Source organism: Dendrobates tinctorius, unplaced genomic scaffold (assembly GCF_039654945.1).
Source record: "Dendrobates tinctorius isolate UK_male_01 unplaced genomic scaffold, ASM3965494v1 ptg000144l, whole genome shotgun sequence".
Lineage (NCBI taxonomy): Eukaryota > Metazoa > Chordata > Amphibia > Anura > Dendrobatidae > Dendrobates > Dendrobates tinctorius.
Window position 1 is genome coordinate 11,539,916 of NW_027361811.1, and position 24,677 is coordinate 11,564,592.

The following is a 24,677-nucleotide window of genomic DNA, read 5'->3' on the forward strand; positions in this document are numbered from 1 at the left end:
TTGTATATGAATATTGTTCACGGCTTACCATAACATGAATTCACATCAATTATGTCATTGAGTACTTATAACGGTAATCTGATATTATTATTATTATTGATATTAAATTATTTTGTCAAAGAAGAAGAAAAGAAGAAAAAAGCTCTCATTATATTTTGAGGGTACCAATTAATGTCTGTCTCCCTCAAAAGGGGGAATTGTTAAATATTATTAGTTATGGATTTATATTAGTTATGGATTTATATATATTAGTTATGGAGTTGTATTCTTATCACACTCAGTTCTGTACGGGACATTGCCTTCCACTGACACTGCATGTGCTATTTTAGCAAGTGGTAAATGTCAGCTCCACTACATATTTTTGTAAGCTTGGCTCATGGTAAATGTCAAACTCCATATATACAGAGATCACATGCTTTAAGAGACATATATAATTCATGGCTAACTGTAGAGGTCGCTCGTTCCTTCCCTCACCATCATGAGACACAGACGTAAGATGTCATCTCTGCATGGACATAACTGAACAACTGGTATGTAACTTTACTACGAAGAAGCCTAAGAGAGACAGAGGCCATTTGCCATGTGGGATCTCAGAGAAAGAAGGTGACAAGCTTTTGCAATGAACTAATGGACAATCTCTCTTTCACCTATTTTTATATTTTTCTGTAATAATCTTTTCTTTGATGGAAGAATCCAAATAAACCACTACATTTTATCTGGTAACTAGTCCTGAGTATTTACAAGAATGCACATTATTTTACAGTCTTCCAACTGCTCCTGAGTTGGCGGACCTGTTCATCCGGCACATCTTCCATCTCCATGGTTTCCCTCTCCACATCGTGTCCAACAGAGGAGTCCAGTTCACCTCAAGATTCTAGAGAGCAGTTTGTAAGCTGGTAAGAATTGAACTGGATTTCTCCTCAGTGTACCATCCCCAGTCCAATGGACAAGTGGAGAGGACAAATCAAATCCTGGCTGGATTCCTGCGTCACTTTGTCAACGCCCATCATGACGACTGGGTAGGCTTACTGTCCTGGGCTGAATTTTCTTAAACAATCAAGTAAGTGAATCTTCTGGAAAGTCTCCCTTTCAGATTGTCTTCGGATTGCAACCCGGAATACCTCTTCCCATCTCCGGATCATCTGGCGTTCCAGCTGCCGATACTTTCTCCGAAGATTTTTCTAAGGTCTGGAGGGATACCAAAACTGCTCTGGAGAAAGCCTCCCAGCGTATGAAAAAGCATGCGGACAAGAGACGTTTGGATGCACCTATCTTTCGCTCCGGAGACAAGGTATGGCTCTCTTTTAAGTACATCCGGTTAAAGATGCCATCCTACTAATTGGGTCCCCGGTTCATCGGACCATTTGAGATCTTGAGACAGATCAATCCAGTCTCGTACAAGCTGAAGTTGCCCACTTCCCTACGTGTGCCTAACTCCTTTCATGTTTCTCTCCTCAAACCAGTAGTTTTGAGTCCCTTCTTTAAGGATCCAGGTACCACTCCTGACCCTGTCTCGGAGGATGATGTTTTTGAGGTAAAACATATCCTGGCCGAAAAAAAGTAAGGGGTAAGACCTACTACCTGGTGGACTGGAAGGGTTTTGGTCCTGAGGAGAGATCTTGGGAGCCTAGGGAGAACATCCAGGCTCCTCTTCTCCTTAAACGGTTCTACGCAGGCTTGAAGAAGAGGGGGTGTAAAGAGGGGGATACTGTTACACCCGGTCCCCATCCTGGCGCTGCGCCCAGGTCTGCCACAGGTACACCTGGCCCCTGTCCTGGCGCTGCGCCCAGGTCTTCCACAGTTACACCTGGCCTCAGTCCTGGCACTGCGTCCAGGCCTGCCGCTGCTCTCTGTTTTGGGCACTCACCTCAAGCCTCTCATGCTGCTGCTCAGCGTTCTGATCTCCCTCCTGCCTCCTCCTCCTGGTGTCCTGTGAGGAGATCTGTAGCTAAGGCTATTAGGGCACGCGCGCCCGCTCTCTTGCCTTCTTAAATGGGCGGCGTGCATTATTCAAAAAGTGCAATTAACCAATGGCAGCGCACTGGCTGCTATTTCTGGCCTCTCCTCCATAGGGCCATAGGGAGAGCGCCAGAGCAGCGAGTATCTATCAATCTATCATTACTACATCCGGTTCTCATACTAGCCTATCTGCACTGCATCTGCAGTCTCTGTGCATTGTCTAATGCTCTCTGTCTTCATAGCATATCAGTATCCTGTGTTACCTGGTTATATCTGCAACCATCTGGGCCTAAGCCATCCCGTTCCGCCTACAGCCATCCAAGTCCAAGGACTGTGTGAAGGTCACTGGAACCGACTCCTTACCAACTACCCGGATCCAGGACCCAGCACATTACAGACTCTGCTGTAACTTTTGTTATCCCTTTTGGTCCCGCTGGGACAGCTGCCACGTGTTCGGGGTCTTACTGGAGGTAGCACCTGTGTCCTCCGGGTATTCCATTCTGGCCCTGCCTGAGGGGCTTTACTACGGGTGCCCAGGGCTCACTAGTCATGCCCCCTTCAGAGCCCCCCGGACCGTGGTCCCGAGGTTCCACTTAAAAAATAAAAACGAATGTGAACTTCACCATCTCTGCCTCCGCTTCCATTCGTTACACTGTATCTAGTCCTATCCTGTGTGATACAGTCTGATGAGCCATGTATCTAATCCTATCCTGTGTGATACTGTCTGCTGAGCCGTGTATCTAATCCTCTCCTGTGTGATACAGTCTGCTGAGCTGTGTATCTAATCCTATCCTGTGTGATAGTCTGCTGAGCTGTGTAGCTAATCTTATCCTGTGTGATACTGACTGCTGAGCCGTGTATCTAATCCTATCCTGTGTGATACTGTCTGCTGAGCCGTGTATCTAATCCTATCCTGTGTTACTGACTGCTGAGCTGTGTATCTAATCCTATCCTGTGTGATACTGTCTGCTGAGCTGTATATCTAATCCTATCGTGTGTGATACTGGGCTGTGTATCTAATCCTATCCTGTGTGATATAGTCTGCTGAGCCCTGCATCTAGTCCTATCCTGTGTGATACTGGGCTCCCCCTGGGCTCCCCCTGCAGTCTGTGTCAGAGGGTGGTCTGTGTCGGCACGGTAATAAATTGTGTTATCTCCAGCTTTACAGAAGGAGGATAACACCATAGAAATGATAAGAATAATAGGCCTCAGTTACCACAACTGTCTACAAGGAAAACTGTTGCTCATAGCAACCAATCACAGCTCAGCTTCTTTTAAACAGCTCTGATGAAATGAAAGATGCTTAGTGATTGGTTGCTATGTGGAGTGGGCGTGGCTGATACACACACACACACACACACTTACATACACTCTTTTTTATATATACAATATAGATTTTTTCCTTATCTGTTTTCCACATTTTAAACAGATGATACAAGGTTTTCACACAATAAACTGAGGCCGAATTCAGACTTCCATGGAACAAGGCCCTAATACAAACCATATTGTGTGGACTGGCCTTGGATTTTCTATATGCCTATGAGGCTGTTGAGACCCACAGCCAGCTGATGGGCGTAATTGGACCTTGTTTAACAGACGTCTGAATTTGATCTTAATGTGCTTCAACCTCTCACAGTCTGGTATACTTACATCTGAGTGTCGGCCTTCTTTAGGCATATATGCCCGAAAATGATGTACGACAGAGAACACGCTGACTCTGATCTACACCATTATAATCAATGGTCCCATGGGCACGTAGGCATCCCATTTTGCGTGGGGTTTCGGACGTAAGCCACGACAGGACCACTGCGCTTGGGACAAAATGCAGTGTGAAAGCACTCTAAGACATCATGGCTACAGTAACTCTCCATCTTATTTATCTTAATGTCCAAATATGATCATAGAAGCATCAAATTACCATAGAAAGACACTTATTAAAAAAAATATATTTAGCAAAATTTTATCAAAATAATAATAGTGATTTCAAACTGAGAAAAGGCTGACAGTATTCTTCACAGTTATTGACTTGAAGCCCAGAAACTACAATATAAGGTTTGGATTACTCCACATTTGGGGATTACATTCATTAGTACAGGTAGAAATAGTCCAGCGCTCACACGCCCCTGAACTATTCAACTATACATCTATATAATGGCACATGTCCAGGGGTGAACCTAGCCTCTCTGCAGCCTGAGGCGAACAGCAAAATGATGCCCCCCCACACACACACACACAAAGTAATTTTTTTTTATCTATTCTGTAAAACTGAGTACAATAGTGGACATTTTGATTTAGATAAATAGGAAAAAAAAGATGTCCAAACACAAGGATGTTAGCGCCATCACACGCACATACAAGAACAACACAGACGTATCCAGAACAAGGGTCATTAATGGCAATGATAGGCCTGGCACAGGGTCGGACTGGGACAAAAATGCAGCCCTGCCACATAAATCCCACCAGCCCACAAACTATAACTCTCATCAGTCCCGATCAGCGAATTTTTGTTATACTTTGTTGTCCCTCTCATCTCTCTTAAAGGAGTTATTTGAAGAGCCACATGTGAATGGCACCACAGTGCGTATGATTGACCACAGCTCCATTTACATGGTGCTCTTCAAAGCTACGTTTCCCAGGATCATGGGGGTCCCAGCGGTCAGATCCACAAAAATCAGAAAGTCATCCCCTATCCCCACATAATGCTCCATACAGTATTATGTGCCCCATATATTACTATATACAGTATATTGGGCCCCATATATTACTTCATACAGCATAATGAGCCCCATATAATTCTTCTCCCCATACCCTGCTGTTCTAGTCTCCTCAGTGTATTCTCATCCTCTGCACTGCTTGGCACAGGGACATTATTAACTTTACCGATATAATTGTCCACTTGGACTGATAGTAATAGTGATTTGGCCACTTTATGGGGGTGCTCAGGGAATATGATTATACACCAGTAAAATGTATGAGAGGCTCAATGTGACCAGTGCCACCTAGTTTCCTACCCTTTTATTCTACTGGTCCTGTGGGCACACTGACTGGTACTGAGGAAAAGAAAGAGAGAACACAGAGAAAGAAAAAAGAAAACAGAGAGAAAGAAAGAACAGAGAGAGAAATAAAGAGGGGAAAGAAAGAAGAGAGAAAGAAAGAGGGGAAAGAAAGAATAGAGCGAGAAAGAAGAAACAGAGAAAAAGAACGAACACAGAGAGAAAGAAAGAGGGGACAGAAAAAGAGAGAGAAAAAAGAAAGAAAGAGGGGAAAGAAAGAACAGAGCGAGAAAGAAAGAGAAAGAAAGAGGGGAAAGAAAGAACAGAGAGAAAAAGAGGGGAAAGAAAGAACAGAGATAGAAAGAAAGGAAACAAAGAAAGAACAGAGAGAGAAAGAAAGAAAGAAAGAAAGAAAGAATGAGGGGAAAGAAAGAAAACAGAGTGAGAAAGAAAGAAAGGGGAAAGAAAGAAAGAACGAACGAAAGAAAGAACGAAAGAAAGAAAGCATAGAGAGATAGAGAGAAATAAAGAAACAGAGAGACAGAGAAAGAAAGAACAGCAAGAGAAAGAAAGAGGGGACAGAAAAAAAGAACAGAAAGAGAGAAAAGAAAGAGGGGAAAGAAAGAACAGAGAGAAAGAAAGAAAGAAAGAAAGAACAGAAAGAGAAAAAAGAAAGAACAGAGAGATAAAGAAAAAGAATAGAAAGAAAGAGGGGAAAAAGAACAGAGAGAAAGAAAGAAAGAAAGAACAGAGAGAAAGAAACGAAGAACAGAGAGAGAGAAAGATTAGAGAGAGGAAGAAAGAAAGATTAGAGAGATAAAGAGAGGAAAGAAAGAGAAAGAAAGAACAGAGAGAAAGAGGGGAAAGAAAGAACAGAGAGAAAGAAAGAACAGAAAGAAAGAAGAAATAAAAAAACAGAGAGAGAAAGAAAGAGTGGATAGAAAAAAGAACAGAGAGAAAAAAAGAAAGAGGAGAAAGAAAGAACAGAGAGGGAGAGAGAAAGAGGGGAAAGAAATAAAAAACAGAGAGAGAAAGAAAGAAAGAAAGAGGGGAAAGAAAGACCAGAGAGGGAGAGACAAAGAAAGAGGGGAAAGAAAGAAAGAGAAAGAGGGGAAAGAAAGAACAGAGAGAGAAAGAGGAGAAAGAAAGATGGGAAAGAAAGAAAGATGGGAAAGAAAGAAAGATGGGAAAGAAAGAACAGAGAGAGAGAAAGAACAGAGAGAGAGAGAACGAGAGGAAAGAAAAAACAGAGAGAGAGAAAGAAAGAGGGGAAAGAATGAAAAAAGAACAGAGAGAGAAAGAAAAAACAGAGAGAAAAAGAAAGATTAGAGAGAGAAAGAAAGAGGGGAAAGAAAGAACAGAGAGAAAGTAAGAGGGGAAAGAAAGAACAGAGAGAGAGAAAGAAAAAAAGAAAGATTAGAGAGAGAAAGAAACAGAGCGAGAAAGAAAGATTCTATAAATATACTATAGCAGCCCGGCTCCCATTGTAGTGCTCACCTGAGCCTCCCGATGCAGGACATATCATGATCTGCTCACATGGCCGGCATCCCCGATTCCAAGGCGATCCCGCTGTCCGCGCTGTTGGAGGAGGACACGGTGATGGATCTGAAGCATTCCCTGAAGTGCCTCCATGGTTCCGTCACAATCTCCTCCCGAAATTACCTCATTTCCTGTCAGCTTCTAGCACGTCACTTCCGGTGGAACATCATGTGCGAATTTTAAAGTGCTCCTCCAGGCTTCGCCGTGTACTCCCGGCTGGGGCAGACTCTCAAAATCGGGACTGTCCCGCTGGGAGGTATGAATGCTCCCCACCATACACCTTGTACACGTATGGCTCAGCACACCTCATACACACATGGTTCCGCTTTTTATGCTTCGTACACACACAGCTCCGCTCTGTACACCTCGCACACACACGGCTCCACTCAGTACACACATGGCTCCACTCCGTAGACCTCATACACATGCAGCTCTGCTCCATACACCTTTTACACACGTGGCCATGCTCTGTACACCTTGTACACACATGGCTTCACTCTGTAAACCTTGTGCACATGCGGATTTGCTCCGTACACCTCGTACACATGCGGTTCTACTCTGTACACCTCGCACACACGCGGTTCTGCTCCGTACACAGGCGGCTCGACTACGTACACACGGCTCTGCTCCGTACAATTCGTACACACACAGCTCCACTCCGTACAATCTGTACACACGCGGTTCCGCACACTCCTTACACATGCGGCTCCGCTCCGTACACCCCTCACATGCACTGCTCCGCTCCGTACACCTCACACACATGCGGCTCCGCTCCGTACACCTCGCACACACGCAGCTCCGCTCCGTACACCTCGCACACACGCAGCTCCGCTCTGTACACCCCACACACGCGCTGCTTTGCTCCTTACACCTCGCACACGTGCGGCACTGCTACATCCACCCTGTAAACCCCCCCTGACCCCACACATAAACTTCCCTCATTGCAACCAGCACAGCAGTCTTGCATACACTACACCGAGGGTTGATGAGCACAGGACCTGTGATGAGGTCACAGGAGGGGAGGAGTCAGGGGTCACATGATCAGGGGGCCCTGACTCCTTCCCTCCTATGACCTCATCAATTACAAGCCTCTGCACGCTGCCAGCAGCACCAGCGTGAAGAGGCTAAATTGTAAGTGCTGCGGGTAGCAGAGCGATAATGCCGCCCTCTGTGCACAGCAACTGCCTGCTGCCTGAGTCAACAGGCTCAAATGGCCTCATTATAGGTGCGCCCCTGCATATGTCTGCCATTGACACCCATCAACATCTCTGAGACAATGTTATTCCTTTTGGACACATGTGGTGCGATTCTACCCTTAGCTTTGGATTTAGATGCAGACATTGTACCGGACACTAATCTCCTTTCTGCCCTAAGTGAATCCTATACTCCAGTTCAGCCTTTACTTCAGATACTATTTCGGAAATATTCTTCTCAACATTAACAGCCATGAACATCTCAGGTGTTTCTGGAGGCTCTAGAGTGTCAAACTGGGACTGTAGTAATGTCAGTGGCATGAAATGTCCTCTCCTTTTCTGCATTCGCTCAGAAATCAGTTCCATTGAACCTTGCAAATAGATGAACAATGTATGTGAAGAAATGTCATCTTCATTGTGGTGCTTCTGATCTTCAGGAATAAGCGCAAACTGTCCTGTTGTCAAGGTTTTCCTGTATACTTTCTTCAGTGCAGAACATGCCAGCACGACATGATGACCACAACCTTTCTCCCTACAAGAGAACATAATGATTGTCACTTTCTCAGCATATCATGGGTTTATATACATCCCTCTTTCACAATACCAGGAGTATTGCTCATTGATCAGCTGGCACCCTTAATGGGGTTGAATGGAGCAGTACTGAAATACCAGACGAAGACCGTGGGCAAGAGTGGAGCTGTTATTAGAAAAAATGGGCGCACATATTGAGATTAAATCCTCATAATCACTATGACGGTTCAAAGATACCATTGCATTACCACCTACCACCTGACTGCCAGTTGCAGACATGTATGGAGTATGATACATCATTGTAACGACCTAGTAACCAAAGAACAGAGAGGAACCACAAAATTACTGGTACAAGAGCAACAGAGGATGGAAAAGTATTATTAGTAGCCATATGCATGTCATACTGTTTTTTTTCAAATGGTCTGATTATATTAAAGGGGTTGCCCAGCACCCCCAAAGGAGTATGAATGCAGTCAGTACTTACATCCCCATGAAGCTTCAGAGCAATGATGTAATGGTCTTCTTAGTGGCCTGCAGCTTCAGGTAATAACTGCAGAGCACAAATTAATTTTAGCTCACCATATACATATTACAGTGCAAGTTCTCACACTAAAAAAGATGAGAGAGGCCTGTAATTGACATCATAGGTAGACCACAACTATGAGAGTCAAAATGAGAAAACAAATCCAGAAAATCACCTTGTCTGATTTGGCAAGATTTATTTTGCAAATTGTGGTGGAAAATATACAAGACATACAAGACCACTGATAATCTCCCTCGATCTGGGGCTCCACGCAAGACCGTGGGGTCAAAGTGATCACAAGAACAGGGAGCAAAAATCCCAGAACCACACTCGGGGGACCTAGTGAATGACATGCATGGAGCTGGGACCACCGTAACAAAGGCTACCATCAGTAACACACTAAGCCGCCAGGGACTCAGATCCTGCCGTGCCAGACTTGTCCCCCTGCTTAAGCCAATACATGTCAGAGCCTGTCTGAAATTTGCTAGCTAGAGAGCATTTGCATTATCCAGAAGAGTATTGGGAGAATGTCATATGGTCTGATGAAATCAAAGTAGAACTATTTGGTAGAAACAAAGCTCGTCGTGTTTGGAGGAGACAGAATACTGAGTTGCATCCAAAGAACACCACACCTACTGTGAAGCATGGGGTTTGGCAACATCATGCTTTGGGGCTTATTCTCTGCAAAGGGATCAGGGCGACTGATCCGTTTACATGAAAGAATGAATGGGTCCATGTATCGTGAGATTTTGAGTGAAAACCTCCTTCCATCAGCAAGGGCATTGAAGTTGAAACATGGATGAGTCTTTCAGCATAATTATCTCAAGCACACAGCCAGGGCAACAAAGGATTGGCTACATAAGAAGCATATGAAGTCCTGGAGTGACTTAGCCAGTCTCCAGATCTCAACCCCATAGAAAACCTTTGGAGGGATTTGAAAGTCTGTGTTGCCCAGCGACAGGCCCAAAACATCACTGACCTCTGTCATTGCCAACTAAGAATATATAACAAAATATTGAGATGAACTTTTGTTAATGACCAAATACTTATTTTCCACCATAATTTGCAAAATAAATCTTGCCAAATCAGACACGACCCAGAGTGGAAGGGAAATGCCAATTTCCTGTTAGAAAGTCGGAAAGGGCCTGGAGTGCATAGAAAGAGGACTTAGGAACCATTTTGAACAGTGCCACATTCTGGGGTGTCCCTAAAGTGAGAGGAGACCGAATGAAAGAGATAACAAGATCCGGAGCAGAAGTGACTAAGAGACAGAGTGATCGATTGAAGACTGGTTGTGGGACAGGACGCCTAGCAGAAAGGTCTAGAATTTATAACTCTTAAAAGTAATGGGCCAAGACAGGACTGAGTACATGAGACGAGCAGAAAGTCCTGGGTTTTTAGAGAGTTTGAAGCCAAGTCAGTCATACTGGCACCCTAAGGGGAAAGAAGATGCAAAACCACAGGGCAAGTAAAGGACTCTTGCTAAGCAGGACTGTAAAGTTGAGCTGGGTTGTGGTGGAGTAGTGAGAAACAGTGGAGACAGAGAACATTTAAAGAAAGCAAAGAGGAAAAGTAAAGAAAGTAAAACAATAGAAGAAAGAGGACGTAATTTGTGTGTGGAAAATGCTTCGAATTGGAAACTAAATGTTTATAAGACTGTGTGCCTGCTATCCCCTGTATATATTCCCTAAAAGTTCCCGTTCGCTAAAATTTTTTATTTTCAAATGGTCTCCCTCATTGAGTTGTTCATCATTCGGTCCTGTCAAACCAGCATCGTCGGTTAAATGCAGCCTGTACGGGCATAGCGCCCTCACAGCACAAGTCCACAGACCCACCCAGGAACCTCACCTTCATGTAATGTGCTGGCGCGTAACAGACGAGTACTTTGCTCATGGTTTCCGCCCCACGCCACATTACACTTTCAGTAGGAAGACAGATTAAACGATTATTCCCATATTCCAAAATTTTACAATTTAATAAATTCCCCCAACCTTTTTTATGTTCAGCGCTCATTACCTAGCAGTGGCTGAACATTCACATGCTCTTTTTTATTCAGCTTGTAGGCACTACACTGAAGCACTGGAGCACACGGTTCGCTCCTGGCCATCTTGGCCAGTTACAGTCCTGCCAAGCTTCTCCAATGCAGCAGACGTCAGGCTGCCGCATATGGCAGAAATTGCACAGGTCAGGCCAGAAGCTATACCTCTGGTATGCAAATATCAATTAAGCGCAGGAGTACCCGCCAATCAGCACGCCAAGAGGCTGGGGAGTGATGAGTCCCGAAAATCAAACATGAGAATGACCTTTTAAAGTTTCTGCCAGACAACTCTGGCTGGTGTCATAGAGAACAAATGAGCTAGGGTCTTGAATCCAGATCCTATTTGGTTTGGCTGACTAGAAATTATTTTTTTTATTTTTGGCTAAAAATAATTTTCATTTTCATTTCACTAAAATGTTGCACTCTTTGGCCACTATAGCCTCTGTCCTGTACTGACTATTGCTGTCTGTAAAATGAGTTGACTGAGAATCTGTCCGTGAGTTCCTCCCGTGGGTCCAGTGGGAAAGTTTTTTTTTACTTTTTTAACTATCTTTTTCTGAGCTCTTCTCAATTGATTTCTGACTACAGATCATATTATCTAACTGTGCAGGGAAACAAAGAACCTGTAAAAGCAAAACCGTGCAACATTTCTTTACGAAACCCAAACCCCAATTACAAAATGATTTCTTTAGCCCCAAGTACATATATTTTAGTGAAACTTTGTCCTAGAGGTGGACAAACCCATGTGGGAACATTAATGTCAGAAAGGGGATCCGAGTTCTGACAACTGTTTCCATGTGATGCGAATAGAAGCTACAGGATCACCTAAAAAACAGGCATGTGGTGGAGAGAAGTCAAGATCCTGTATCTTTCAAAATTACACAATTTTTCTCGAGAGTGACTCTTTGAAAGGCGTCTCATCTATGGAAATGTCACAGACCATGTAAAACTTGAACTTCTAATTAAACATGTATTTTCGTGTCATGCGTCCTTGCAAAATAATTATCCATTTATCATACAATTACCACAGATAAGAATTATCCAGACGTGGTACACTGTGGGGGTCGTACACTGCCGCTGAAATGCTCCTTTCTTCATGGTCACTGGTGATTGCTTTCTAAAGCATTTAGACATGAGTGCTTCATTAATCTTTCATAGGATGCTCTAGTGATCAAAACAATCATCTGAACTGGCTGTATGAAATCAGAATATATTAAAAAGATATCTGTGTGTATAGATCACAAATCCTGTAAGTGCAGACATGTATTTCTCTTCATGCATATGGCAGAACCTAACCCATCCGTGTGTCCGAGAAAAACAAGACGCAGACACAAGTGAGCTATAGGTCTTGTTTTATGGCTCTACACAACCCAGTGTATGGAGCTAAGGTACAGCAGTATGTAGTCTGGGAAATGCCATCAAATTGGAATCCAATAAACAAAAATGAGAGACAACCGATTAGAAAATATTTTTTCATCCTCCTTCACACATCCATATACAACATGTACGTGTAAAACCGGTGACGGCATCATCAGTGTTTTTCATCAGTGTGTCTGTTTATGTCACCAGTGTGTCCATTTTTACCATCCGTGTTTCCGTTTTTAGCATCTGTGTGTCCGTTTTTACCATCCGCGTGTCCATTTTTACCATCAGTGTGTCTGTATTTACCATCAGTCATAGAATCATAGAATGGTAGAGTTGGAAGGGACCTCCTGGGTAATCTGGTCCAACCCTCTGCTCAAAGCAGGATTCACTTAATCATCCCAGAGAGATGTCTCTTCAGCCTCTGTTTGAAGAATTCCATGGAAGGAGAACTCACCACCTCTCGTGGCAGCCTGTTCCATTCATTGATCACACTCACTATCAAAAAGTTTTTTCTAATATCTAATCTGTGTCTCCTCCCATTCAGTTTCATTCCAATGCTTCTAGTCTTTCCTTGTGCAAATGAAAATAAAGATTCTACAATGTGACAGCCCTTGAGATATTTGTAGACAGCTATTAAGTCTCTTCTCAGTCTTTTTTACAAGCTAGACATTCCCAAATCCTGTAACCGTTCCTCATAGGACATGGTTTGCTGACCGGTCACCATTCTGATCGCTCATCTCTGAACTTGCTCCAGTTTGTTGATGTCTTTTTTAAAATGTGGTGCCCAAAACTGGACACAGTATTCCAGATGAGGTCTGACCAAAGAGGAGTAGAGGGCAATAATGACTTCACGTGATCTAGAGTGTATGCTTCTGTTAATACATCCCAGAACTGCATGGGCCTTTTCTGCTGCTGCATCACACTGTTGACTCATGTTCAGTTTATGATCTATTAGCAGGGGCATAACTACCACGGTCGCAGCAGTCGCCACCGCGACCGGGCCTGGGGGGAGTCAGGGGTCCAGCAGGTCAGACACACGCTGACACCAGCAAAAAGTTAAAATCTGTTGCCGTTGTAGGGATTCCACTCGCTCCAGAGCAACGGGAGTCAATCAGGAGGCACGTTCCTTTAAAAGTTCATAGGGTTTATTGCTTCATAACCCATAAAGCAGCACATAACACAAGGAATAGCCTTTAGCTCAGGCGAAAGCAAGCATAAATGTCCATTATTTCAGGCTCAGTCCTGGAGCCTCAGCAAAACACAGGAAGCTTATCCCTCCTCACATACAGCCAATATACATAGGCCTCACCGGGTCAGCAGCCTCAGCACCACGTGGTCTTCAGGAAGGTAGCACACCTTCCTCCACCTAGGCCTGCCGGGACCTTCCACATGACCCAATCAGATCCATGCGCTCTCTTGTGACCTATTCTGGTTACCTTATATGGTCCGTAGCCACGTCCACCCATTCACACACATACAGCTTAGTATGGGCGTTTTTAGACACACGCCCCTGGATGGGTTTGTAGGTAGCTGGTTCTGCCCGTCTCACCGGCTACCTGGAAAGGTCTCGCTGACACAGTGTAACAACAGCTCAGCAGTGCCTCTGCTGATCAACACACATATTCAAGCTTCCATCCCAAGGCCACCTACCTTGGGATACATAACGGTCATTCAGCATCCTATACCCAGTACCACAATGGATATGCTTGTAGGCCCGTCCTGGGACACCCACAAAGTGCCCCCTAGCGGACATAGTGGTCACTACACCACACCGTGCAGGAGATTATTCCCACATAGCAACAGACAGACCTGCCCTCCACCTGACCTGTCGGACGCACACAATTCAGCACAGCAGCCGACACCTGAAATAAGGAAGAGCTGAAGAACCTGTGGTGACGTCATCATTATCACAGGCCTTCACCATTAACCAGCTCCGCCCCCTGATCACATGATTATGACATCACCACAGGTCCTTCAGCTCTCAGTGCAGCAGATCATGGTTGTGTGCAGCTCATGTTCTCTGGTATCAGCCAGCAGCAGATTTTTGGTTCCTGCCATTCTGGTGAGATTACAGGAGGGTTTGTTATTTTTGGTGCTTGTGGTAAATCTGTGAAAGGAGAGTGTGAGGTGAGATCAGAGCCGTTCCTTTGGAGGCTGCTGCTCCATGTGACTGCGGCTCCTCAGTATTTTGCACGTGCAGCATTGTATGGGACAGCACATGATGAAGAGGGGGAGGAAGGGGCAGATGTGGCAGAATGTGGAGTCAGATGGGGCAGAATATGGAGTCATATGGGGCAGGATGTGGAGACCGATGGGGCAGGATGTGGAGACCGATGGGGCAGGATGTGGAGACCGATGGGGCAGGATGTGGAGACCGATGGGGCAGGATGTGGAGACCGATGGGGCAGGATGTGGAGACCGATGGGGCAGAATATGGAGTCAGATGGGGCAGAATGTGGAGTCAGATGGGGCAGAAGGTGGAGTCAGATGGGGCAGAAGGTGGAGTCAGATGGGGCAGAAGGTGGAGTCAGATGGGGCAGGATGTGGAATCAGATGGGGCAGGGTGTGGAGACCGATGGGGCAGGATGTGGAGACATATGGGGCAGAATGTGGAGTCAGATCATTATACTATATATGACAATGGGGTGCACAATACTTTATAGGAGGACTATGAGGTACATTTCACTACTGTGAAGTAATGGGGCTGTGCAATATACTTTATGGATGACTATGGAGGTGCATTTGATTATACTACATTGATGACTATGAACTGTGCAGTATATTATATAGAGGACTATGTGGGTGCATTATTTTATATGGAGGACTAAGGGAGTGCATTATACTTCTTATATGGATCCCAATGAATTCTATGTAAGCCCATGATGAGTATAATGGTTTATTTTCTTTTATACATTACAGAACAACGACAGTACGGGGCATAAATATAGACCTTGATGTGGCACCGGAAAGTTTGGCATGGGGGGGCCCATTTGAAAGTTCGCCCGGGGCCCATAACTTTGTAGTTTCTCCACTGTCTATTAGTATCCCAAGTCTTTTTCACATGTGCAGTTGCTTAGCCCTATTCCTCCCATTCTGTATATGCCTTTTTTCATTTTTATTGCCCAGATGTAGTACTTTGCTTTTTCCCCTGTTAAAAACCATTCTGTTAGTTACTGCTCACTGCTACAGTTAATTTATATCTTTTTGAATCATCTCTCTCTCTTCTCTAGTATTAGCTATCTCTTCTAGCTTGGTGTCATCAGCAAATTTAATCAGTGTACCCTCAATTCCTTCACCTAAATAATTGGTAAAGATGTTGAACAATACAGGGCCCAGGACAGAACCCTGTGGTACCCCACTTGAGACACTATTCCAACTGGATGTGCAGCCATTTATGATCATTCTTTTGGTCCGTTCACTAAGCCAGTTATGAATCCACCTAACAGTTGCTTTGTCCATTCCACACAGTCATTTTTTCAATAATGATGGTGTGAGATACTTTGTCAAATGCTTTGCTGAAGTCAAGATATACTATATCTACAGCATTTCCCTGTTCCACCCAGTCAGTTATTCTGTCATAGAAGGAAATTAAGTTAGTCTGACATGACTTATTAGTTACAAACCCATGCTGACTCTGGTTAATCAATTCATTCTTATCCAGGTACTTACATACATGTTGTTTAATAATTTGTTCAAAGATTTTTCCTGGTATAGAAGTCAGACTTACCGGTCTATAGTTCCCTGGGTCCACCTTCTTCCCCTTTTTGAAGATGGGAACAACATTTGCTCTTCTCCAGTCTTTGGGGACTTCTCCTGTTCTCCAAGAATTTTCAAAGATTATGGCGAGTCGTTCAAAAATTTCTTCTGCTATCTCCTTCAGTACTCTGAGGTGTAATTCATCTGGACCTGGAGACTTGAATTAATTTATGCTAGCTAAGTGTTTCCTCACTATCTTTCTGTTTATAGATATCCTTGATTCTTCTATTCCTTTAATAGGACAGTGAAGATCAGTTGATGTTACGTTTCCTTTCTGAGAGAAAACAGATGCAAAATAGGAATTTAAAAGTTCGGCCTTCTCAACATCCTTTCTTACCACTTCATCATTTTCATCCTGTAAAAATCCTATAGCATCTTTGACTTTTTTTTACTTTTGACATATCCCCAAAATCCTCTTTTATTGTTTTTGATGTCTCTTGCAAGCCTTAATTCATTGTCAGCTTTACTAATCTGATTCGTGCCCTGCACGTTCTGCAGACAGCATTATATTTTTCTTTAGATATGCCTCCCTCTTTCCATTTCATAAACATTTCTTTCTTCCTTTTTAGCATGTGTTTAAGTTCTGTGTTCATCCATCCTGCTTCCTTAAATGCTTAGTATTCTTTCCTCTTTTTGGAATTGTTAACGATTGTGCTTTAACAATCTCATTTTTCATCCTTCCTGGACATTTTTGTCTTTAAGGATATCCAGCCATTGGATCCCTCCAATTCTCTTTCTGAGTCCCTTAAAATCTGCTTTTCTGAAATCTAACCTTTTAAGTCTGAGTCTTCACAGGTCTTCCTCCTCTAGTTATCCAAAATTCTAAAATAGCATGGTAGCTACCCTCCCAGGGTCCCAGCCACCCTTACCTCCTCAACCATTTCCTCCCTGTTTATAAGGATTAGATCCAAGGTAGCAGATCCCCTTGTTTTCTCCCCTACCTTTTGGAAGATAAAGTTGTCAGCAAGAGAAGATAAAAATTTGCTTGACCTGTTAGTTTTGCCTGAGAGAGATTCCCAACAAACGTCTGGATAGCTGAAATCTCCCATGACAACTATGTCATATTTTTTGGAGAACTTGGCCATTTGATGCATAAAGAGTTCATCCATATCTTCAGTTTGCACAGGCAGCCTGTAGTAAATGCCTACAATGGTGTCCTTTCTGTTGTTCTCTCCTTGTCTTCTTACCCAAACAGTTTCCACAGAACTCCCAGTCTCTGAAGTTTGGATCGCTGTGCAGATATACGTGTTTCTAACATACAATGCGACACCTCCTCCTCGTTTATCAAGTCTGTTTCTTGCAAATAAGTTGTATCCTTCTAGCCTTGTATACCAATCATGTGAATCGTCTCACCAAGTTTCAGTGATTCCAATGACATCATATTTCTTCTCCTGTGTTAGTAGTTCCAATTCTCCTCCAATATTTTTATTATTTAGATTCTTTTGTCTTTGTTCTTCCTTTCCACTTCTAATAGCAGAGTTTTCAATAGTATTTGTCAGGTGTATGGCTTTTTCTGGCCTTTTGCTTCCCTTCCCACATTGTTCTAGTTTAAACCTCTCCTGATGAGTGTAGCAAGACGACTTCCAAATACATGTTTTCCAGTCTTCGTAAGGTGCACCCCATCTCTAGAAAGCAGTCCATCATATAGGTAATTCACTCCGTGATCCAGAAATCCAAATCCTTGCTGACACCACCATCGACGTAGCCAGTTGTTCACCTGCAGAATCTTATTTCACCTCCTTGTTCCATGGCCATCCACTGGGAGGATGGAAGAGAAGACCACTTGATCTCCCAGGTCTTTCACTTTCTTACCTAAGTTTTCAAAGTCTCTGCAGATGGTTTCCAGGTTCTTTCTTGTGGTGTCCTTTGTCCCTACATGTATTAGCAGGAATGGGTGGTCGTCTGTAGGTCTGAAGAGTCCTGATATCCTGTCAGACATATCTTTAATTTTTGCACCTGAAAAATTAAAGTGTGTCATCAGTGTGAGGTAGGGGCCAGGATTGGGGGGTGGACCACTACTTACCCTGTCCGGATGACACAGACACCAGGCGATGCAAGGACGAGGCGGAGACAGATTTCAGTTGTAACAGTTCCGGATTTATTCGTCGTCCTCCTGACGACCACAGCTACGCACCGCAGCGTTCTCTGTCTCCAGGCCGGGGTACCTGCACCTTTGCTCCAGTCGAAGTAACGTCCCTCGCGGATCTTTCGCTGGGGATGTCCTAGACCAATCTACCGCCAGCGCTTCAACTGCCCGAGGTCGTCATCCAATCGGTACCCCCGGGGCCTCGTCTGTCCTGCGGTCCATCGGGTCAGGGCCACCCCCTGACTGTCTCTTTCCTGTCAGTCGCCTGGTCGAGCTCTTCGCTGTTCTCCCTCTTCTGCCGAGCTCCTCCCGGGACTAACCTCCCTGGTCCCCAACCAGTTCTATTTATCCCCTCTCTCACCGGGAATTCCCCTCCTGGGTTCCTATCTCCCCGCCCCCCATGACTAAGCAGTTTCTATAGCCGTAAGCTGATGTTAAGTCCTGAACTACACTCCCCCCTGCCATCTTGTGGTCAAATTTCGGTACTGCACTCTCTTTTCTGTCTTTCCCTTCTGTTACCTATCTGTCATTACCAATCTTTGTCTGTAGTGCACACATCGTCCCCTCCTACTTCCAGTCAAGTCTGTCCGTCAAGTCACCTTCCCCACAAGTGTCTCTGTTTTTACCATGAGTGTGTCATCAGTGTGTCTGTTTTTATGATCAGTGTGTCATCCGTGTGTCTGTTTTTACCATGAGTGTGTCAGCGAGTCCTCGAGCCTGTTCGACAGTTGCAACTCATGCAGGGATGGCTTGTTTGTTACACAATCCCTTGTGATACAAATGAGACAAGTATGAGTGTGTGCCTGGGTTACGATAGGTATCCAGTTTCCAGAATAGGTGATTATGGAAGTCATGCTGCCCATATGCTACCATCTTAGAGCGTTATGCTATGATCATGAAGAGTTAACTTTGTGACAAGCAACATATGGGGGAACTTTGAACAGTAACTAACAACCTTGAAGCATTGTGCTATTGTTAGAAGACATGCCAGTGGCAAACCAATCTTGGGTTGTAATCAGTAACAAACAACCTTGAAGCATTGTGCTATTGTTAGAAGACATGCCAGTGGCAAACAAATATTGGGTTGTAATCAGTAACAAACAACCTTGAAGCATTGTGCTATTGTTAGAAGACATGCCAGTGGCAAACAAATATTGGGTTGTAATCAGTAACAAACAACCTTGAAGCATTGTGCTATTGTTAGAAAACAACCTATTGCGCAATGGCAAGATACTGATGATTCGGCCTAAACATACTGCACAGATGTGATAGGGGAGGATGTGAAAGCTTTGTATAAAAAAGGGGACCCTGTGTCAGCGAGGTAGGGACATTCCAGAAGGTATCGTGGACGCACAGTTTCTGTGATGACAAGACCAGAGTATTTCCCTCTCGCTGACACTGTGGTCCCTCCAGTGGAGAAGTGATGTTACAATAGTTGGTAATGTATTGATGCTTATTTCTCTATGTACTATAATTCATATTAATGGTATGATTATATCTGCCATTCCATAATTCAGCATTATCCTGATGTAATCTTAATAAATTGTTACATTATTGTTTTACCATAAAACTCTATTCAGTGTGCCTTATTTGTATATTAGTGAGCGTTACGTAAGTAAGGGCGTACCCACCCTGTCACTTTGACGTGATAAAACATCCCTTCATGTATTGCGGTTGTCGACATATTATTCGAGCACGCAGAAGACCCTCAGTTAGGACTTGAGAATGCTAGGATAACACCTTATCCGAACACATTTGCTCGTCACCAGCTATAATGGGAACATGTGGTATCAGTGACAAAAAGGATTCCAAACGTACTTGAAACATGTATATGTGAATGAGGCCTAATATCGTAACCGTCGTTTTAATTTTCATTTCATAAATCAATAGTACGCTCATTAAAGGGGTATTCCCATCTCCAAGATCCTATCCCAATATGCAATAGGTGTAATAAAAACATTAGCAAATACCTCCAATTACAAATGTTCTTCAGATTCGCTGTCTCTTACCCCATATTGTTACGACCACTAAGAGCTGTCTACCTGAGTGGACGTAACTATGGGTATCAATGCCCTACATGGGGTAAGCGACATAGCGAATGTGAAGAACTATACTACATTTCTAATTGGAGGTATTTGGTAATATTTTTACTATTACATCTACTACATATTGGAATAGGACCTTGGAGATGGGAATACCACTTTAAGTTTCATGGAGAGGGAGGAACTAGAGGCACAGACTTTCTGTTGTAAGTTCTCTTGAAATAACAGTTACAATTCTACATCGAACTTTATAAGCACAAACTATCATCTCATACTTAGTAATGGGAATGTCTGTATTCACTGAAGACTGTGAATTGAGAATTTTGAATTGAGAATTTTGAATTGAGAATGAATAATCCAGGGTGAGAAACAAGCGGACTCTAATAAAATATATTATGTACTATTTATTTATGAAAAAAATTCTAATGATGGTTAGTGATTAAATATAAGTACACAAAGGGGACTCGTGTATGCAATCTATCTGACGGTAAAACTGTCTTAATTGTTCATAGCAACGAACCAGAGATTACCTTTCATTCCATAATTTGCTCTAAAAGAATGAAAGCTGAACTCTGGTAGCTATGGGCAATAAAGACATTTTTACTGTTAGGCCTCATTCACATGTCAGTTTTTAACATATGAGAGCTATCCATGTTTTTCCCCGAAAGAACTCGAACCTTTTTACACGACAGTGATTTTTTGAGAACCAAGTCGTACATGAAAAAATGCAGAGACATATCCGATATTGATCTGAGTATCAGATCAAACTCCGCAATGAAAGTCTATGAGTCACGGAAAAAAATCGGACGGCACTCAGATGCAATTCATGTGTTGACCTTTTTCATGGACTGATAGAAGGTGGAGTAACTTATTTTTTCTCTCATCAATGAAATAAACTAATGAAACTCTGACCAACCTGGCCTACAGTGCCCCCTCTCAGTACGAGCTAAGCAGGAGGCTTTTACACATAGGCGGACATTTTCCTTACTGCGGTCCCTATTAATGATAAGTAATATAGATTTGCATGCAGGACACGTACTCACCTTTTTATTAACTCATGCAATGAGCACAACCAAGGATATCTGTCCTGGCAAGAGAAAGAAATGTTATCTTTAATGCTCATGATGAATATTCGTATTTGCCAATGGAAAAGAATCTTTAAATCACAACTTTACAACTATGCTACCTTCCGATGCTTCTTTAGTATATGGCACCTCATTGGTTTGCTCCTTTCCCCCTTCCTTTCTGGAATTCTCTCTGGCAAGGATAAGTCATCCATGCTTGCCCAGCTGAGATTTCTGTTATCTGTAAGGGCATTAGATTTCGGTGCTCAGGGGCCGGACTGTGCACGGGGTCTCCTCCCTGTCTATGATTCCCAGCCCGTCCATCTGCCTCTGGTCTATGAATGGCCTGCCTCCTGGAGGAGAAGATCCCCTCAGTCTGGCCCCTCGGCACGGAAATCTAATTAGCATGTGCAAAGAAGAACCACAAAGCTGATTTCTTCACCAGCGATATCAATGTCTTCACTGTACATCACACAATTGTGCTGAGTTGCCTAACAAATACAATCTTTATTTTTTTTTTTAAATGAGCAGAGGAAATAAATCATTATATGGAAGACATGCAAATGTATGCCCATTTATTTGACCCATAGACATGCCAGAACAGGAGCTACGCTCAGGATCTCTGATCTGGCACATAAAGTAGGGGACCCCTCTGTATGTCAGACATTTCTCCTAATAGGGGTTCCTGTTGTGAGATGTTCCCTTTAAGTGTGATGGACAAATCGGATGCAGCAGTTTTAAAACGGGCGGCACGGTGGCTCAGTGGTTAGCGCTGTAGCCTTGCAGCGCTGGAGTCCTGGGTTCGAATCCCACCAAGGACAACATCTGCAAGGAGTTTGTATGTTCTCCCCGTGTTTGCGTGGGTTTCCTCCGGGCACTCCGGTTTCCTCCCACATTCCAAAGACATACTGAGAGGGAATTTAGATTGTGAGCCTTCAGGGACAGCGATGCTAATGTGTGCAAAACTGTAAAGCGCTGAGGAATTTGTTAGCGCTATATAAAAATAAAGATTATTATTTATTATTATTAAAAGAATAATGTCCCCTACTCTACCTGCTGAAATTGCATGTATACATAAACTTTTGATTCGGCTAGATTCACACAAGAGAAGCTGACCATATTTTTTCCTCATGGGTCAACCTATTTCTTTTTTTCTCACCATTTTTTTACACTGAAGCAGGTCTGACATGTTATTTTTATCCATCGACTCATTATAACGTATCAGTTAAAAATGGATAAAACTCAGAAGGAAATCTGAAGCACAAAGTATGTCTTCCTAGTTTCATCCATGTTTCACAGGTCACTGTAGACTCTAATGGCTGTGTCTGATCTGCAAAATTTGATCAGAATAGAATCTCATGGACCACACATACACACACACACAGTTCCGTTTTTAAAGCTTGTGTGTATTGATCAATGAAACTCTACGGACCAGTGCTGTCCGAGAAAAAAGCGGAGGGTACTAGGACTTGTCACACAGATTTGTGAATGTGACCTTTTTGGAGAATAAAGACACATATTCTTATGTCATACGTCAGCCGGGTGGTGATCACGTCAGCACAATCTATACTCACTGTGCTGCCAGCTGCTTCTTTCCTGCTGAGTCCCCCGTTCTCCTTTCACTCAAAAGACAGGAGGCAGAGTCCAAGGCAACTTTAAACATAATGGATTTATTCTCTTCAGGACACATCACATACATAACACTTCCAGCACACTTGTCACAGTACCAGCAATGCATTATTGTTCATCTTTCCCTAACGTATACTTCACAGGAATAGGCCACAAAGATATAACAGGACGAGGAGCCCAGTGAAAACGCCACGTCAATATATCTCCCTGGAACCGACTTCAGACCAGACTCGGAAATACTGTGTCATCCACCCCCTTACTGTTATCCTGCCCGCGCACATTCATAGTGGCCCACTCTACTACTTCTGTTCCCTAACTACTTCTGTAAATTCTTCACTACGTTGCTGCGGATACCATACACTTAACACTTCTCTTCTTCCTTAATGCTTCCACTCTTCCCTTGGATGGCTGGGCTTCTACTTGAAAATGTTGTGTGATAGCTAAGCAGCTCAGACCTGTGGCCACCTGAGCACACACAGGGGGTCTACCCCCCCTGACTGACTATGAACAGGAAATCTGTCTCAGTTATTTCCAAGCTACCACTCCTGCAATTAATCTGTAAGTGCCCTACAACTAAACCTTCCTATTCAGTGTACTCAGTGCCCCATCTAGTGGTCTTTTCCCTAACTGCACTGTCCTTAGCTTACATATAGTACAGAAATATAAAAATAAGGCACAATGATATATACAGCAATTACATACACGACTCATAAAGTACAAATATGGAAATTATGTACATATAAACAGTAGCATCAACATTTAAAGAGCCTAAGCCCTGACCCCCTTACACTTTCTTATTCCGTTAGTGACAGCCGACTTGCAGCTTAATGACCAGGCCAATTTTTACAATTCTGACCACTGTCAGTTTATGAGGTTATAACTCTGGATTGCTTTAACGAATCCCGCTGATTCTGAGAATGTTTTTTCATGACATATTGTACTTCATTTTGGTGGTAAAATTTCTTTGATATGACTTGCATTTATTTATGTAAAAAACAGAAATATGTCAAAAAATTTTAAAATGTTGCAATTTTCAAACTTTTAATTTTTATGCCATTAAAGAGATATGTCACATAACATACATAACATTTCCCACATGTCTACTTTACATCAGCACAATTTTGGAAAAAAAAATATTTGTTAGGAAGTTATAACGGTTAAAAGTTGACCTGCTATTTCTCATTTTTACAAGTAAATTTACAAAACGATTTTTTTAGGGACCACATCACATTTAAAGTCAAATTGAGGGGTGTACATAACAGAAAATACCTAAAAGTGACACCATTCTAAAAACTGCACCCCTCAAGGTGCTCAAAACCACATTCAAGAAGTTTATTAACCCTTTACGTGCTTCACAGGAACTGAAGCAATGTGCAAAGAAAAAAATTAACATAACTTTTTTTGTACAAACATTTTAGTTCAGAACCAATTTTTTTTTTTCACAAGTGTAAAAAGAGAAAATGAACCACAAAATTTGTTGTGCAATTTCTCCTGAATACGCTGATACCCCATATGTGGGGGGTAAACCACTGTTTTGTCGCACAGCAGAGCTTGTAAGGGAAGGAGCGCCGTTTGACTTTTTCAATGCAGAATTGGCTGGAATTGAGATCGGACGTGATGTCGCATTTGGAGAGCCCCTGATGTGTCTAAACAGTGGAAACCCCCCACAAGTGACACCATTTTGGAAACTAGACCCCTTAAGGAACTTACCTAGATGTGTGATGAGCACCTTGAACCTCCAAGTGCTTCACAGAAGTTTATAACGCAGAACCGTGAAAATAAAAAATTATATTTTTCCACAAAAATGATATTTTTGCCCCCAAATTTTTATTTTCACAAGGGTAGCAGGAGAAATTAGACCCCCAGTGTTGTTGTAAAATTTGTCCTGAGTACACCAATACCCAATATGTGGGGTTAAACCACTGTTTGGGTGCATGGCAGAGCTTGGAAGGGAAGGAG

General features: G+C 43.1%; 1 protein-coding gene across 1 annotated transcript in view; it reads right to left on the bottom strand.

The window, feature by feature from the left end:
* Positions 1–5,745: 5,745 nt before the first annotated feature.
* The window catches only part of IDNK (IDNK gluconokinase), a 76,530-nt gene continuing 57,598 nt past the window's right edge, over positions 5,746–24,677 (bottom strand). Inside the window, exons 4-5 of the mRNA XM_073546028.1 lie at positions 21,069–21,112; positions 5,746–8,216 (exon numbers count right to left, since the gene is read on the bottom strand). Coding sequence (XP_073402129.1) covers positions 7,844–8,216; positions 21,069–21,112 — 417 coding nt within the window. The 3' untranslated portion in view covers positions 5,746–7,843. The remainder of the gene's footprint in view (positions 8,217–21,068; positions 21,113–24,677) is intronic.